Genomic DNA, 17,038 nt, shown 5'->3' with positions numbered 1-17,038 from the left:
ACAATTCCCAGAGGTTTTTGGTGTGCTGGATGAGGTAAGTTAGATTCAAAAGGGCGTTCTTAACACACGCTGACTTTCTATTCTCTCTTGAAAAGCCTGTGCCTTTTCCGAAGGGTTTGCACACCAGAAGCCTGCGCTCTCCTTTGCTACAGGCCTTTCTGTCCCAGCCGCTGCAAGCGGGATGCCCGGCTCGCGTAGGTGCTATTTTAATTTCTCAATGCCAGGCTGCACAACACCTCCTGCTTTATCAGTGCTCCCACTCCTCCAACTCACTGGGGCAAGAAACCTCCCTGGTGCGATGGGCGAGGTGATCGGCGGTGGGGGCAGTGACGGTTCCCTGGCCTGTCGGGCAGGCTGGCATCGCGTGCCATCTGTCACCTGCTGCCAGGCGAGGGACGGGGCTTTGGGAGCCGCGTGTCACATCAGGTCTGTAAAGGCTTCTCTCCCCCGGTGCAGGGACGTGGATAGTGCTGACGTGGAGGGTTCCTTATAAATAAGCACGCGTAGCTTCATAAATACGCCTGTTTAACAGAACGCAGATAAGATACAAGCGTGGCCTATATTTAGACTTGCTTAGTTCCGTGGAACATGCGGTGTCCTTGATCAGACCTGCGAGCGTTAGCTCACCTCTGTGTCCCCGGAGGGATGGCGAGTACCGCTGCCACGTGTGGAGCTTGAACGCGACGCCCTGGGAAACGCGGTCTGGGACACTTGTCTTTCATCGATCCTCATCTTCCCAAGGCCCTTGTGCCCTCGTAGACAGGACACTTTTTTAGCTTGGTGCTGTTTTCACCAGGTAAAGAGAGATTTCCATAGCCTGGCTTACACGGAATGTGGAGATGGTGCTGGCTAGTTCCTAATCCTGAACTTAAATCTCTGTTTTGGGGACTCTTCCCTAAGGGGGAGAGCCCTTCTCAACCCACTGGTCCTGGCACATTGCTTTCCTCTAGACTTTTGTCCAGGGATCTACGTGCAGCCAGTTCTTGTACCTGTCTGTGCCCGATAACTGGAGTTTCAAGTTGTGCTCTCGCTGGCACGCTCAAAGGAGAGGCGATTGTTTTCCAAGTGTCTCTGCTTTGTGCTCAGGCATTCGAGTAATCCTGTGGTCTGGTCAGTGTTGGACAGAGGAGGAGAAACCTGTTTTTCTGTGCTCTGGCTGCTGCCCTGGGTGGCCTCCCACATTGTCCTCCTTGTTGACACTGCACATTAATGGGAGAGGACGCAAAAACGAGTGTGGTTGGGCTGCCTGATGCTCTTGAAATATAAACTATCACTCACCGTAGCAGGGTAGGAGACCCTATGTCTGTCCCAGACCCACTGCACACGCACAGGGCTACTGCACTGCAAGAAACGCTTCCTTCTGTTTATTTTACTTGTCACGGATGACAGAATTTCAAACCAGTGAAGTATGTCGTGACCGTGGTTGTGTGATCTTTGCTATAAAAACTTAGCAGGGAAAAAGATGAGGTGGGATCTGAGGCAATGCACCGCCAGCGCTGGGTGCCTGAATCCCTCATAGGAGGGGTGATGCGTAACTGCTGGCAGGTCAGGGACGGTGCTTAGCGGGTTCCTTTGCTCGCAGACACTGCAGTCGCAAGCACAGAAAATGTAATTTCTGTTTCCTCCTGCAGCCCAAACGTACCTGGTCAGAGTGCTTTCTGCTCCAGGGCAAGCTGAACTGAAAATGGCTGATGTGGGGGAATGGGATCGCTACAGCTCATCTCTGGGCAGGAGAAAAGCAGAATTACCCACAGATTTCTTAGTAGAGGGGAACAATTTTAACCCTGCTCACCCACTCACTTCCTTAAGTACCAGTAAAATTGCTGGAGAAGGAACTGCCTGTTGAGGGCAGGGCATGACTCTGCCTTGGCATCACGTGCCATGGCTGGGCTTAGCTCTGAATTTACCCGTCGGCTCGTCCAGACAGGCAAGAGAAGCAGAGACCGAGGAGCCAGCTCCTCCTAGTCACGCTCCCCGGGCACCCACTGCAGGTAAATGGTCTGGGGGAGCAGCCCAGCTGGCCGGGGAGGACCAGGGGCTCGGCAGAGTTTAGCTTGTGGGTCTGATTCCTTCCTTAGGGTTCCTTACAGCAATAGGCTGTAATTCGGACCAAAACTTCACTTCAAGGAAAAAAAAAAAAACCAAAACAACAATTAATGCAAAAGTTTAATGGTCACTGGGTTTGTTTTATCATTTGTCTCCTTGGTGAGAGATGACATGAGGGTGTTGTCTTTGTTTTGTCTGACTTCTGTTTTGTTTCTTGCCCTCTTTTTCACCCCCTTTCTGACTTGGCGCTTTTGTCTCTTTGAACCTGTGGCTGCTGCATTTCTAGTTGTCCTTTAATCAGCTGATAGAGATCTGTCGAGAAATCACTGCTCTGCTCACGGCTCTTGAGGAAACTGAAGTTTGTCGGGATGCTTGGGCTGGAGAGAGGTACGGGTGCACGGGCTGGACTTCAGCATGGATGAAAGGGGGGGGGGGGGGGGGGCAAGAAAACAAAGAAGTAATGAGTAATGAATAAGAAGACATCGCTATGACAAGCTGAGCTTCTGGAGCTTGTGTGCAAGACAGATCCTTCCTGAGGACATGGTGAGAGTTAGTCTGGTCCTGGGGATGTTCACTTGTAGCTCTTACCCTCTTGTATCCGCATGCAGGCAAATATTCCCGGCTGTGGAATGGCTTCAGAGATGACATCAGTTGTTTTCTCCCATAAATTGGAAGTATCCCACTGTGATGCTCCAGCTCTGTCTCTTCAGTGCAAGCAGGTCCAGGGATACGCTGATTTTGGGTCCCATCTTCCCCAAAAGCTGGCAGCTTCCGTGGTCATATTGTAACTTCCTGCTTGAACACAGTGATGAGGCTTTCAGTCCTGTTATGCTGCATATTGGGAGCTAAATTTTTTCCTCCTTAACAGTAAGACTCTTGTAATGCTACTTACTGTCTGCTATAAAGCCAAATTCCTGGGAAATGCGCTCGGTGGTGAAGCTGGATTTCTTTTAAACCAGTGGGGAAGCCTGCTGCCTTTATGTCTAGTTTCGAGGGCTGGTCAAGGCTTGTGTTTCTATAGTGTTGATTTAGGGTGACTAATCCATCGCAAATCAACTCTTCTGTCGCTTGCCGCTTCTCCGAATGCAGCTTTCTCCATGTGTCTTTCCCCACCCTGATAAATGAAATGTCTTACAACTACTTAGGAAATAAGGCAGCAGGGTAGAAAATCTGTAATTAGAGCAGCTCAACAAGCCTAGATAGATGCAAGGGTATTTAAAAGTTTTGTCCTCTTTCATGAGAGGGTTTTGCTCGCCACAAGGTAGATTTGTAAGCGTAGGTGGGTGTTTTAGACCTCTAACAGCAAACATCTAACGTAATCTGCTTCCAGCACAGGTCGACTAAAGCTGCCAGGTCTCTACTTCTGGGAATGACCTCAGTTGTTGTCCTCTATCTCCTGGGATCTTAGTAAATTAGTTTATTATTTCAAAGGCCACTGGAGCAGATCGGCAGCCTCAGACGGGCCCTATCTTTTCCACATACGTTATGACTTTGTGAATCCCCAGACCTTGAATTCTGGACTCTTCCTGCAGAGCTCCGGGTTGGTACCTTGCAAAGAGGAGCTGTTCTTCTCTAGCCTGGTCTTGATAGCCGAGTGCCACTGGAGTGGCTTGCCTGGCTTAACGCACTTATTTCAAGCAAGTCTGGGGAATGTCTGTGTTGTAATATCTGACCTGGTTGTGTGGGTTTAGCTGTGGCACTGAAAAGGAGCTCGTGTGGCTCTCCCAGCCCTCCCACCCTCTCCTGGGCAGCATGAAACCAGCCAGGAGCTGCTTCTGTTGAAGAGATGTTCAGCTCCTGGCACTTGCTCCAAGTCAGGGGATGAAGGTTCAAATTCTCTTCAGCCGAACTTCGGTTCCTCTCCCAAATCTAGGGTACGTCTTCAGCAGATCATTATTTCTATGCAGACTTCAGTAGTATTCTCAGCTTAATCAGCGGAAGTTTTCCCTCCATCTCTAGCAAAAAAAAAAAAAAACACAACAATATAGGCTTGATGTGATAAATGAAATATTTTCAGTATTAAAGTTGTTGGGGTGTCCCTGGGGGACTGTGTATTCTTGGTGCAATTTCTCTCTCTGGTGGAGAGTGATAGAGCAATTTGCATTCTTAGCAAGAACCTGTTTGCATATATTTCGAAATAAGGGAGAAGCTCTTAAGGAGTGTGGTATTTGCCACATGCAGGGACAGCTCCTTTCTGTTGGCCTTCCCTGAATTTTTGGAATATGAGAGAAAGGATTCCTCAGCTGCTCTTACCCTGGAATTAGCGATTGGGAAACGAAGGCAGAGACGAAGCACACAAGGAATTTGGAGCGAGAGGAGGGGGTGATTGACATCTAGGAAGGGTTCAGGTGACACTAAGTGTCACGGGGAAGCATCTGTGGAAATAATTCCTGTTCTGAATTTGTTTGAGCAGAATATTCCCTTTGACCTGTCCTTGCTGTGCCCTGCTGGGTGCAAATGCGGTGCTGTTACTTGGAGGCACAACGGTGCAGGCAGAGCAACGGTGATGTCGGCATGGAAATCATGTTGACTAAGCTAAAGGCAGAGTTTCCATTGGAAATATTAGCTTGGAGAAATAACTCTCCTAGATAAGAAGTGAAAATGTGGAAGAAGGAAATAATTATTACATGCTACTCCTGTCTGTAGTTAAAATTACCAGCCGAAGGGGTAGGAAAGGCAGAGACATCTGCTGCTGATAATTTGTGAATGGGTTAGGGTTACAGCACCTTCGTGCCAAATACTGCACAGTGCGGCTGGGGTAGGTTTAATGTAGGAGCCTGTTCTGCCGTTGGAAATGCTTGGTGCTCTGCAGTCCTGCTGGATTGCCACCCAGGAGCCCAGGGGCAGCAAGTGCCTCATCGGGTGACGCTGCTTCTGTATCCTCTGGCTGAGGACGCAGACCCTGCACGTGGAGGTCGTCATCTTTAAATTTCAATAAAAGCAAAATAAGTGCCAGGGGCACTGGCTGTGGTGCTGTAGGGAGAGAGGCCGTGCAGGTAAAATGTGTGTTCACTGCATCCGTCTGAAAAGCAAACAAAACTCTGCTGCTTATGGCTCGGCAGCAACAGCCCTGCAGTGGCCTCAGCTTGTCAAGAGGTGCCTTTGGTAGCTCCAGACTTGATTTTTCTTTTTTTTTTTGATTTTTCTTGATAGCTGCCCATAGCTAGCTTTATTCTGCAGCTCCTGAACACCTTAGGACAGTCAAATAGGATGTCCCGCAGTCAAGGATCAGGCTGAGCATGATTTGCTCCACTTCCCCAGCCTGCGGTAAGTCGTAAAAGACGGCAAAAAAAAAAACCAAACCCCTCTTAGTGGGGCTAACTCTTTTCTGTACTTTGTCCCTCTTTTTCTCCTGAGCTAATGAATACTTAGGGCAGGGACGATGCTGGCTGATAGCCGCTCTGCCTTAAGCAGCGTCTCCCAGAGAAGCGAGCGGGGAGCTGTCGGCAGCCTCCTCTCGCTGCCCTGCAAGCAGAGCTGCCGTAGCTTTGCAGGGACGGGAGCCCTGGGCGTCTTGCGAGGAGGCCGGTTGGATGTGCCCAAGGAGCGGGCTCTTCCCCTGAATCCGGGCAGAGCGCCTGGCGGGCTGCTTCGGTGAGTCAGAGGGGAAGTTGGATGGGGCTGAATCCTTCCTGTGAACTGGCACTCGTGCACCTACTTTTCCTGGTAACTTCAAAGCTGAATGATCCTCTTCCAGCATCCGCTTCAGCCCCTCAATCACGAGAGTGAGGTAAAACTGGGTTTCCGCACTGGTGCCAAACCAGCTGCAGCGCGATCAGCACCGCACGATTTGATCTGCAGTGGGAAGGAGCCTGTAGTAACCGCTTGGCTGACGCGCAAGTGTGAACATGCCACACGTATTCGCTGCGTCTGCAGACCGGTTTTGACAAACGGGAGCATTTAGGGGCAAACACGCACAGACCAAACCCCTCGGCTGCAGCGGTGTTGACCATCTCCACCCCTGCGGTTGTTGCAGCGCTGTGTAGTGACACAGGTACTCTGGAAAAAGCTGTAACGACTGAAACTCATCACGTAAATCAGTCTGTCACCCAGACTGCGTCTTTCCTGGGCTCTCCGTCTCGGCAGAGCTCCTTGCTGGGATTGCAGCCTGGTGTAGGCTGCTACTGGGAAGGTTTTAGGCTAACCCAGCTGCCTGGAGAGCTGAAAATGGCTTATGTCAAGCCTCACATCAGCTAAGGTGATGAGACATTGTGTCTTCGGCTGCTGGGCTAGGTCTGGAAGAAGGTCCACGTGCACTTCCAGAGCATGCAGTGAAGTGGTGGGGATGGCGAGTTGGGAAAACCTGGTGTCTTGCAGGTTTTTCTAGCAGAATATGAGTAAAATGGTCCTGTCCTGTTCCGAGTGCAGGGTAACTGGATTTGGCAGTAATCAAGGGACCGTGTTTTAGTGCAGACAGGCAGTTGTACCAGAATTTTAAATTCTGGTTGTAAATACATCACTATACTAGCACCTACGCTATTATTGAGATAATCCAGTTTAACATCTTACAGCTGCCTTTTTCCTTAAAGAAATCATAAACACATGCAGCAGCTTCAGAGTGAAAGAAAACCAAGATAACTTCCATTGCGCGCCTCCAAATGCCTGTTGTGTGTGTTTTTTTTTTTTTGTCATCTTACCCAAGCTTTCTGGCCCGCGAGGCGTGGGTTCGGCGACCGCCGTCACTTCTCGTTCATGACTAACATCCTCCCGTGGCACTGCTCAGGAAATGAGGCACTCTGCAGCTCGCTCGCTGCAGGCACGGTGGTCTCCCCGCTCCAGGAGATGCCTAGCTATTTTTTTTTTAGATTGCCGTTCAAGCCTAACGCATCGGGGAAAGGGTTTTTGCTCTTCGTGGCTTGCAGACTCGGAGGCACAGTCCCCAGGCGGTGCCGCTTGCTTCGACAAAAGCCTGCGGAGCAAAGGCAGCGTCTGCGGGCAGGGGATCCTTGCCGGGAGGAGAGGCATCCCTTGCAAAGCGCATGCCGGCGTGGTTAGTTTATTTTCTCCCGCAATATGTGCGGATCGGGCAGGGAGGCGGTGGTCTGTGGTGGTGCCCTCTCCTGTTCAAGGCCCAGGGGATGTCAATCGAATGATTAAATACAACTTGTTTGAAGTGCCAGCTCCTAGGAGGATCGAGTGAACAAGGAACATTGCTGTGTTTGTGTGATAGAGAGGATAACGGGATCTGTGGAGCCCGAATACCGTGGCTGCCCTCATCCAATGCGTGGGACCCCCGTCTCTTCCGTGTCTGAACTTGGCTTTGCGAGGGCTGGGAGCTCAGAAGCCGCTGGGCGCTTTTCCCCTCTGCCTTCTGCTCCCCGCTCTCCCGTTCCTGGGGTGTGCTGTCCTAGCACGGGTACGTTTGATCTGCCCTGCTGTTTGCTCTGTTGGTTGGCAAACTTTCACCCTTCCCTCTCCTTATTTTCCTGGTTTTATCTCTGGAGCAGTTAGAGCCGCTGCAGATTGCCTCTCCCCGACATTACGGCGATCTTCTATTTAAGAAGCATCTCTTGGGGTTGGGGCAGGCAGCCCCCGTGGTTCGGGTGCTGAACGGGGGAGAGGGTAGGGAGGGCTCAGATGAGGCTGGGAGAGGCATCTCCCGCTTTCCTGTTCCACCTGAAAGCGGTTGTGATTTCCCACAACAGGGGAAATCGAATTGTTTAGCCCATTCCTGGAAACCAGCCCTGGCCTGGCCGGACAGAGCCCTGCTACACGCTAACGGGAAGGGGTGCCACTGCCCCGAACCCCACCCCGGGGACCGTGCTGCTGCTGGACCCTGACTCTGGGGTCACCAGTGCTCCCCAGTTTGGACCCGCTCAGACCTGCAAAGGGAAAAGAGCCATTGCTGTTCCTGCACCAGCTCAAACTGGAGGAGGCAGTGGGGTTGGGAATGGCCATTCTGTAGGAATGGTTTTTTGGTCTGATTGAGTAGGTTTGGCTCTTTGTCCCAGAAAACGAAAACTCCTACCGCTGCAGTCGATGTAGCTGATAGACGTGTATCCTTAAATAAGTGTGTGATGCTTTCAGGGCTTTGCACGATGTCAGGTTGTGAATCATTGCTCGATGCTTTCTTTGAAATCCAAGCCCATGAGAGCAGTGCTTTGCCAAAACTGTTCTCCTATCTAAGCGCTTGTTTCGATTAGTTTTACCCTAAAATGTTTTGGGGCTCTGAATCTCTAAATGAATCGGTGTCACAAATGTGAAATGTTAAAATGCAGCAGCTCCTTTAGTCCATGTGATGTTACAAGCGATTTAGGGCCTTGCTGGTTCGTGATTAGCGATCGTGGGCATTAGGAGCTGGTTTAATCGCGAGAGGGGGTTTCACACAAGGAGGAAGAGCCCCAGAGCAGGAGGTCTCTACTGAAAAGACTGCTCAGGAAGCCCAAAAGTCTGATGGCGCCCATGGTAGCCCGTGACTCAATGCCGGAGGATGCTCCACCCTTCCCAGTGTTTCTTTGCAGTTCCCATGCCGTGGTGCTCGCAGGTCCTCCACCGGCATGGAAACTTGCTGCGTTTCAGGCCGGCTCTTGTCTCCTCCGCTGCGTTTGCTCCTCGGGGCAGGGACGGGGGGGTGGTCTGTGGGCGCTTCTGTGACGCTGCAATTGAGCACTCATCTCTGTTATTACTCTTATCGGCGGCCGGTGGCCTCTGCTCCGGCTGGGGTGTGCCAGGCTTGCTCATCCCGCTTGGCAGACGGTCTTGAGAGCTGGCTCTGTGTCTGCAAACTCTTGCATCAAGTTGGTCCAGAGAGGATGCGTGCTTGGATGAGGCTCATCGGCTGGGAACGAGGGCAGAGCCAGAGCCGGGCCGATGCCAAACAGCCCCTTCCCGTCTTCCCACAGCCAGCCCAGACGGCATCAATAGGTACCGGCTTGTGCCGAGAAGCCGCAATACAGGGAAGATGCAAAAAGGGAAGCTCTGCCAGCCCGTGTCAAAGTCGTGGCCGCGTGAAAAGTTGCTTTCATTTATTTGTTGAAGGAGAGTTTGAGAGAGGAAGCATTGCTCGTATAAAAATCCCGTATTAAAGCGATCCAGCTGTCAGTAACGCGGTGCCGGTGGGGTCTCCCTCGGCTCGCAGATCCGGGTGGGTTGCTGGAGTGAGCGCTCTGTCTAATTTTTGTGGCTTAAATGACAAAGCGTCGTGCCAGTGAGGAGTCAGGTTGGAGGTATTTTTGATGTGGTGCCCAAGCCGTAATCTGGAAATCTGTTTACTTCATTCCTTCCAGTCAGAGCAATGGCACCTAGAAATATTTTCTGCTTTTACCTGCACATGTAAGGATTTGTTGCCTAATTGCGGTGTGAGATTCTATAAAGATCCTTGGCTAATGTGGTAGAAGAGCTGTTTTTTCTTCTGCCTCTCCATGCTAGTGAAGCTGCTGTGGGTTTGCACCACGATGCTTGTCTCCGGCCTGTCCCTGCCGTACGCCGGCTCCCTCGGCCCCTTTCCCAGGTCCTTGATCAGGCTTCTCCTGCGCTTCCCAGCCAGGGTTGATGCAATTTGTGCCTGGACTCCAGCCCCCGGCTCCTGCCTTGCAGCAGATGAGAGGAAGCACATCCACCATCCTGCCTTGCACACACGTTTGCTTGAGGACTCGTCGCTGCGCCTTTGGATGTGGGAGGCTGGATGTGGTTTGCAGCCTACCTGGAGGGTTGCATGCTCTGCAGCTCCCGCGTGCCTGCAAGCTCCCCTGGTGCTGCTCTGACACCTCTGGAGAGCGATCACCCTTCACAAAAGAGTCGGGAAGGGTAATATTGCTGTGTCGATGACCCTGGAAACCCAAACTCAGGTATTTGGGAACTGGCCTCTGCATCCCCTCTCCTCCCTTCTGGATGCGATGGCAGAGATGCCCTGCGGTGCTGGAGGTCCGGGGTCGCAGTGCTCTGTCTAACTGGGGGTCTGACTCTGGGGTCACCAGCGGGCTGGCGAGAGCCCCGCCGGGCTGAGAGCAGACCTGGTCTTGCTCTGTCAACACTTTGGTTTTTTTCTTAGCTTTGCTGCCAGGGACGTGGCCGCTCAGCTGTCTGCTCCTAACCGCATTACTTGGGGGTGCTGGTGGCCGTAATCGAGTTCAGCGTGTCCCCGGGCTCGCTGACTCCTATACCACAAAGCGTTTAGGAAGCCCATAAGTGCCTGATTCCTCACAAGGAATGAGATTAGCATCCTGTTCCTTAGAGGGATTTTTTTTTTTTTTGAAGTCTCTCTGACCTTCTTGGAACTAATATTTGTAGCTCCTTTGGTTGTCGCGCAGCCGGACCCTCCTCTGAATGCCTCGTTGCAGTGACATGTTTGCAGACTGGGAGTGTCTGGGCTCTCCGGGGTAGGAATTGTCACGCTTACGTGTTGCCTGGCATGGAGGAGCCTCCAGCCTTGGTCTGGGGGCGTTAGCAGAGGCTCCAGAAGGGTTTTACATCTAATCAAATTAATGGAGGAAGGGGTGGCATGAGCTGACTTGCATCAGGTAATAAATAGCTGCCAGTCTCATGACACTGCCAGGCTTGCCAGATCTCCTTGCCCGGCTCCCGGGAGGTTGCAGCCACTCTGGGTCTTGCAAAAAAAAAAAAAAATAATGTTCTTCCAACCTAGAAACGGAGGTGAGCGGTGGCAAGAGGGATCCAACCATGCGGCAGCCCAGAGAGCTTCACCTGCTACATCCATCCACGCGCAACACGTAGAGCCACCGTCCGCGCATGGGCTGGTGCTGGGCTCGTGTGGGAGCAGTGCTTCGTCTTCCCGGGAGGCTGTCAATCTGCTGTCTAATAAATCTCATGGAAAGCAGCTAAATAACAGGGCTCCCTGGAGCTACAGAAGGAAATTATTTAATTGTTCTTTCTAATAGAGAAAGGGGTTGCTCGCATGCCACAACTAGATGTTATGAATAGGCTGATTTGTACTGGAAAAAGCTTCTTAAAATGCAAGTGCGTTGCCAGAGGCTCTGCAGAGACTCCGTGGAGCATCGTTTTGTTTTGACATGTCAACAGTGGTGTTAATTGAGTGTGAGCCAGGAAAATAGTAAAACCTCCATGTAAATGAATGGGTCTCTCCAAGACTTAGCAGAGTCTTCAGTAGCAAGTCAGAGCAGTGCCAGGGGTGAGGATTTACTTAGACTTCAGAAACCAGCCTGTTCCCTTCAGGCCACGCGGGTAAAGATTTTTGTTTTGCTTGGCAAACAAATTAACCAAAAATGCATTTTGATGGAGCAACAAAGATATTGAGAATGTGACAAATACTTTCACAGTATTGTAACCGTTTATTTTCTGCATCCTGAAAACATTTAACGATGTCAGTCTCAAAACTCCAAAGACTTCAAAGCCTCTGTAATGAAATGTCACTCTTGTTTTCTGGGAATGTTCAGCTGTTCCTTAACTGGCTTGGTTTGTCCCCCAAATTTCAGCAAAGTCTGAACCTCCTGGGGAGCCCTTAGCTGAATACAAACCCGTATCCTTGCATCTTTGGCCAGACAAAGCCCTGGTCTTGCTTCTAGGTATTTCTTACGCTGGGCATTCATGATAAAATGTATTTCTGGCTGCACTGATCAGGAAAGCGTGGGGCACCTGAAGCCCAGCTGACCTCTGAGCTGCAGCCCCACAACCAGTCTTCCACACCGGGGTTTATGCATTGGCCTCTAGCAGCGGGTTCTGTCTCTGGTTTTGTCTTAGCCGATGCGTTAGCCCCCGCTCCGGCTATTGCTGTGGCTAGTGGAGCGATGTCCTGTTGGAAGGAGGCATTTCGGTGCCGTGATGCTGGGAGGGAAACCTGCCGCTGTGCGGACACCGAATGTGCGTGACTAAGGCTTTCAGCAGGAGCGATCGTCCTCCAAAGCCTTTTCTCTTCTGCAAGTCCCGATGAGCTGTGAGCGTGAGTTTTGCAAGTTGGCGAGAGAAAAAGGAAAGTGGTAAAGCATGAGAAAACACTTCAGCAAAATACTTCCTACAGTCTCTGAGTGGTTACTGAGGGTACCTAGAAATAAATACGGACTTAAAAGCAAAGGATCTTCCTTTGGGCTCAGCGTAAAGGGGGAAGAAGAGCAGATGATGCTGTGCCCATTTCCCTGTATGAGCAGGTAACTTTCCATGCTCTCATTTCTTCCCCAGGAGCCCAGACGCCCCTCCTGCACCCCACACCGGAGGTCCCCAGCGCTCGTGCAGCCACCCCACGGTCACCGGGCTGTGGCTTCAATGGCTGTTACGCTAATTTTCAGGATGACTTGCCCGGTTTCCTTTAAGCTGGGTTATCTTTGGGGAATGGCAAACCTCTCCAGAGGCTGCTCTCCCCTTTGTACAGTTGTTTTGCTTCTAACAGATGTGTTTTAGCTTCCCGGCTGCGTGCTGCTTTCCCTGAGCACAGCTGTTGAACTGCTGCTGGCGCGGGGCTCTCGGCCAGCTCCGTCCACGCTTCACCATCGACCACCCGCTTTGGGAAGCTGCTGCTTGCCCGTGATCCACGTCTGCGAGGCTCCGGTTAGTCAGGCAGGGCTGGAGGCCAAAGCCGGAGATGTTTCCTTCTTGGGGTTAATGACTCTTCCAGTTACAGCGATGGTGGCTGCGCGTGTGCGAGGGGCTGCGTCACTGGTCCATCGCACGCCGGTGGGAGACGGCGTGCCGCAGGGACGTACCGAGGAGGGGGGCATGGCACCACTTTGGGCTGGGTCTTCCTCGCACCAGTGGCCACCAGAAGTGAGTCACCCCTCCGGGTAAGGCAGGGAGGGGTGCGCAGGGGGAGCCAGCTCTTGCCTCTGCCTTGCCACATCCTCCTGGCTCCCCAGGTATAAGGGATCTATCGCAACCCTGCCCTAAATAACAGCTGCTGGCAGGGAGGCTGGAGCCCTTTGCACAGCAGTCAGCTGGCTTATTTGTGCTGTTCTTCCCTCTCAGCGTCTCCTGCAGGTGAGCTTTTCCCATGTCTTTAAACCTTAACTGTGCTTCATCATCTGGCAGCATCCCAGCGGAGGGCTCCGGTTGCTAATTGCAATCACGCAGCCCTTCCCTGCCAGCATCTTGTAGCTGTTTGAGCTTTGCTCCGTACAAACCCAAAAAAGGATCATCTGAAAGTTGAACTTTCCTGACCTATGCATGGATTTGGTGCCTTGGGAATGAGGTGATGGGAAAGCTTAGATTTAGCGAAGTACGGCTGCTCAGAGCCAACCCCGGGGCTTCGCTGGGGCGACAACTGGGTTGCTGCAATTTTGCTATAACCAGCTACAAAACTGGTTTGACCCTTCTGGTGCCTGCTCAAAAGAGGTCAGCGCTTCTAACGCAGATTATTTTGCTTCTTCCAAGACGTGAAGGCTAAATGTCAGGTTTGATGAATGAGCGACCTTTCACGGGGGTGGAGGGAAACTCCCATGCGCGCTCCACCCCGCGCACTGACGTCACTTCCATTATGGGGCTGAGTAACGTTTTCCAAGAAGTCAGAGACGGTCGGTTGAAGCAGCGCTGTCATCCATGTGGGAATTGCATCTGGCACAGACTTACTACTCTCTAATGAACATCGGTGACCAAATCACCTCTTGCTTTTTTAATTGAGAGCTGGAGAAAGCAAGAGGCACGACAAGGGTGGGGGCAGACCCCTCCTAGGCTGACTGGTTGCCATCAGCACCTGCTTTCCCCATCCTGCCTCGTGATGCTGGAGGTGTCAGCGTCCCCATGCATGGTCCTGGGAAGGTGTGGTAGAGCAGAGAGCAACGCAAAGCACTGGAGAAGTATTAAACGGTGCATCAGGATGCCTGTATAGCAGGGAGAAGGTTTGCTGAGGTCTCCAGAAGGGTCTTCACCTCAAAGCAGCCCTGCTGCTTGCTGGAGAGAGATGCCCTGCATCACCAATGCAGCACCTTCCAGTTTGGGTGCTCAGCGGGTGTTTTGCCGTGGCCCAGTAAGCGGTGGCCGTCGGCACTCCTGGAATCCAACCCTTCAGGAAGGCGAGCCTGCTCGGTGCTGTCTGCACCCTACTTCCCCCTCTGGACCTCGAAACCCGGTGGGACGGAGGCGGGTGCTCGCCAGGGTGCTTGGGAGCTGGCCTGAGCAGGTTTCTGCCAAGCACAGGTGAGATCCGGGATAAGCCCGGATCCAGAAGCTCCACCGTGCGCTACTTTCCCAGGGGGAGATCCCCAAGTGCTGCTTTTGGCCATTCACCTCTGACACGACCCTCGGTGGTAGCTGCGGCACCGTCCTGCGGCGCAGCACTTGGGGAAGATAAACCCTCTGGCTGGAGGCAAGTTTTGTGAGCGGACTGGCCGTGGGACGTGGTTTGCATCCACAGCTCTCCTTGCTTTGGCCCCACATTGTGGCACCTTCATCGTTTAGGGCTGTGAGTTTGTGTTGAAGAGTGGGGTGACCCACGGGGACAAGCCAACCCCTCACCCTGTTGCTGATACAGGCTCGAGGAGAAGCTCAAGGAAGGCAAAGCACCTTAATAAAACCTTTTCCTAGCTCTGTCCCAACACCGTGTTAGCCTGGTGCCAGTGTGGCGCTTCCCATCCATGAGCGGAGCCGCTGAAAGAACAAAACAAGACGAGAAGGGAGGGGAAAAAAACCTCCACGTACTCAGCGCTGCAGCGGTCCCGTTGACTTTGAGCACGCATGCTGTGTCGAATGAGGACCCGCGTTTATAGCAGCCATTCAGCTCTGCTTTATGCCATCCCACGCAAGCTGGCGAGCCTCACGCTGTTGCACAGGCTGAATTGTGAAATTTAAATTTATAGGAAAATATTACTGAGGTTAAAGGAACGAGCTGAGCACCTCTCGCTGTCTTCTTTCCTTCCTGTGCCCTTGCTCTCACCGAGGGTGTTTGCTGTGTTTGCCGGCGCATTCCTGCAGCTCCCTTACCAACCCGCCAGCGCGCGGAGGGTGGCCGGGGCCTTGCGATATCTCCTCCTGGATCTGCGGTGAGGAGGTGGTGTGGGAACCAGACAAGTGGTACCCGAGCTGGCAGGCTATTTCGAGATCACCCCACCCCGGGCATGGCGCTCACGTCTCGCCAAGGGGCTGGAGCGGGACTGGGGCGTGCAGTCGGACGCTCTCCTTTGACTCATTGACCTTGATAAGTTTTGAGCTGTCTCGGACAGTGTCCTGTCTGTCTTTTTAATTGCAGGTGGCTCCATGTCCCAGCTCCAGAGCTCCTGGGAAATGCACCAGCAGAGCGTGGCGTATCTTCCAGATACAGGTAAGCGATAACCCTCCTCTGATCAGAGGACGTTCTCCTTGGGGTTGTGTCTGTCTCTTCCTGGGAGCTTTCTCCAAGCAGCGTAGAGGGCTAGGACTCCTATCTAAAGGTGCTAGGACTGTTGGCTGTGCAAACTTTCAGGTGAGGAGGAGGTGAAACCAAGATCGGAGAAACCTCCAAGCTCCTGGAGTTGCTCTGGGAGCTGTGCACCCCCGGGTTCTCCGGGGACATCACTTGCCGGCCGTAGGGATTTGTGTGCGAGCGCTGCAGAGCTGCTCTCCCCTGGCAGGGGATCAAGGGGAGCCCAGGCTTTACTGGGATCAAGCAATAGCAGTCTGGTAGACTTACAGTGAGACTTTAATTGTAGGGTTGACCTCTTGTTTTTTCTGAACATACTTTTGCTCCGGATTCGCTGTCTGGAGTTACTTAGTGACTGATAAAGAGCATTTTACACAGGACAATTCCAGCACCAGCTAAAAGCCTTTTGAAAGCACACTAGACGCAGCTAGGCAGTGCCTCTGCAGTGCCTCTTGAGAAAACATTTAGCCATCCTTAAAACAAAAAAAAGCTGGTTTGAAACTCTTGAATCAACTTAAAATTTCTCATCCTGAGATGCGCAGAAGGGGTAACTGTCCTGTGTACGGGGAGACTGAGGCGGAGGAGCCGCTGAGAGCTCGCAGGGTGAGCTGAGCTACAAACACAGCCTGTCCTACCGAACTACTGGGTGGTACCATCTGAAACCGCAGTTTCGGGGTGGTCTTTACCCAGATTTAGCACCATGACAACTTCTAACCTTTATTTTCCCAGTGCTTTTAGATACTCGGTCCTTCTAATAGCAGACAGGCTTCTACCAATGGGTATCGTAAGCCAGGGAAAGTCTGTTAAAAGCTCCACTTTAATATTCATCTCAGCAATCTGCCTTAGGAGCACTATTTCCTCCCTCCCTTGTTTACGTCCCTGTTGAGGATATATTTTTAAACAATGCTCACTTGACTTGGTTTTGGGATTTTTCTCTCTTACGGGAGCTGGCGTGAGTGTGCCGGTGCCGCTTCCTGTCTGTGCACGAGGGAAATTCTGCACCAGCGTACGGCGGCGTGACCTCTTTCCCTGTGGTTTTGCAGCATCGATCTGGGTGAATTCTGGTCCCTTCAAGGCTTTCTGAAAACAAATGCGAAGGAGTTGGGGGTGCAGGGGGGGGAAAATATCTGGGTTTGGGGTGGGCTATAGGAGTTCTCTCACTGAGGCACAGCAAACTACCGTAAGCATGCTCTGCGGTGCGTTTAAGGCTGGGGGTATGGGAAGGGGGCATCAGTGCTGGTGTTACTGGGTAGATGAGCAAATGTGTACATGTACTAAAAACTACCTAGAACCTGCTTTTTGGTGGTGTTAGTGCACGGAGCCAGAGGGAACACGGAAGGTTTTCTTGCCAGATCGTGTTGAAGCCAAGGAAGAATCCTTTATTTGCATCTAACTTGCTTTTTGTAGAGCTGTGACAGCTTTACAAAATAAATACCTGGCTTTCTCTGCTCTCCCAGACACGGATACCATGGCTGCTAGCACATCGCTTCCCGACCCAGCCGGCGAGTTCGACAGGAACATGCCTCGGATATGCGGCGTCTGTGGGGACAGAGCCACTGGCTTTCACTTCAACGCCATGACCTGCGAAGGCTGCAAGGGCTTCTTCAGGTGAGGGAGAGTCTTCGGGGAGGAGGGATCTTGCTCCGTAACCAGCAAGCCTTGAGGAGCAGGCGATCCTGGCTGCTGTTCGTTACCTGCATCCCTACAAAGCTGGGCTGCAGACAGCCTTGCCAGACCTGTGCCCGCGTTGCAGAC

The 17,038-nt window shown here is 52.2% G+C and overlaps 1 protein-coding gene across 1 annotated transcript in view; it reads left to right on the top strand.

The window, feature by feature from the left end:
- Window positions 1–17,038, top strand: part of VDR (vitamin D receptor) — a 38,598-nt gene that overhangs the window by 3,433 nt on the left and 18,127 nt on the right. Inside the window, exons 3-4 of the mRNA XM_075134041.1 lie at window positions 15,134–15,205; window positions 16,741–16,891. Coding sequence (XP_074990142.1) covers window positions 15,142–15,205; window positions 16,741–16,891 — 215 coding nt within the window. The 5' untranslated portion in view covers window positions 15,134–15,141. The remainder of the gene's footprint in view (window positions 1–15,133; window positions 15,206–16,740; window positions 16,892–17,038) is intronic.

The sequence above is a fragment of the Calonectris borealis genome, chromosome 30, assembly GCF_964195595.1.
Source record: "Calonectris borealis chromosome 30, bCalBor7.hap1.2, whole genome shotgun sequence".
In the NCBI taxonomy this organism is placed as follows: Eukaryota; Metazoa; Chordata; class Aves; order Procellariiformes; family Procellariidae; genus Calonectris; species Calonectris borealis.
Note: the sequence above shows the minus strand (reverse complement) of the source record. Positions and strands in the feature narration are given on the sequence as shown.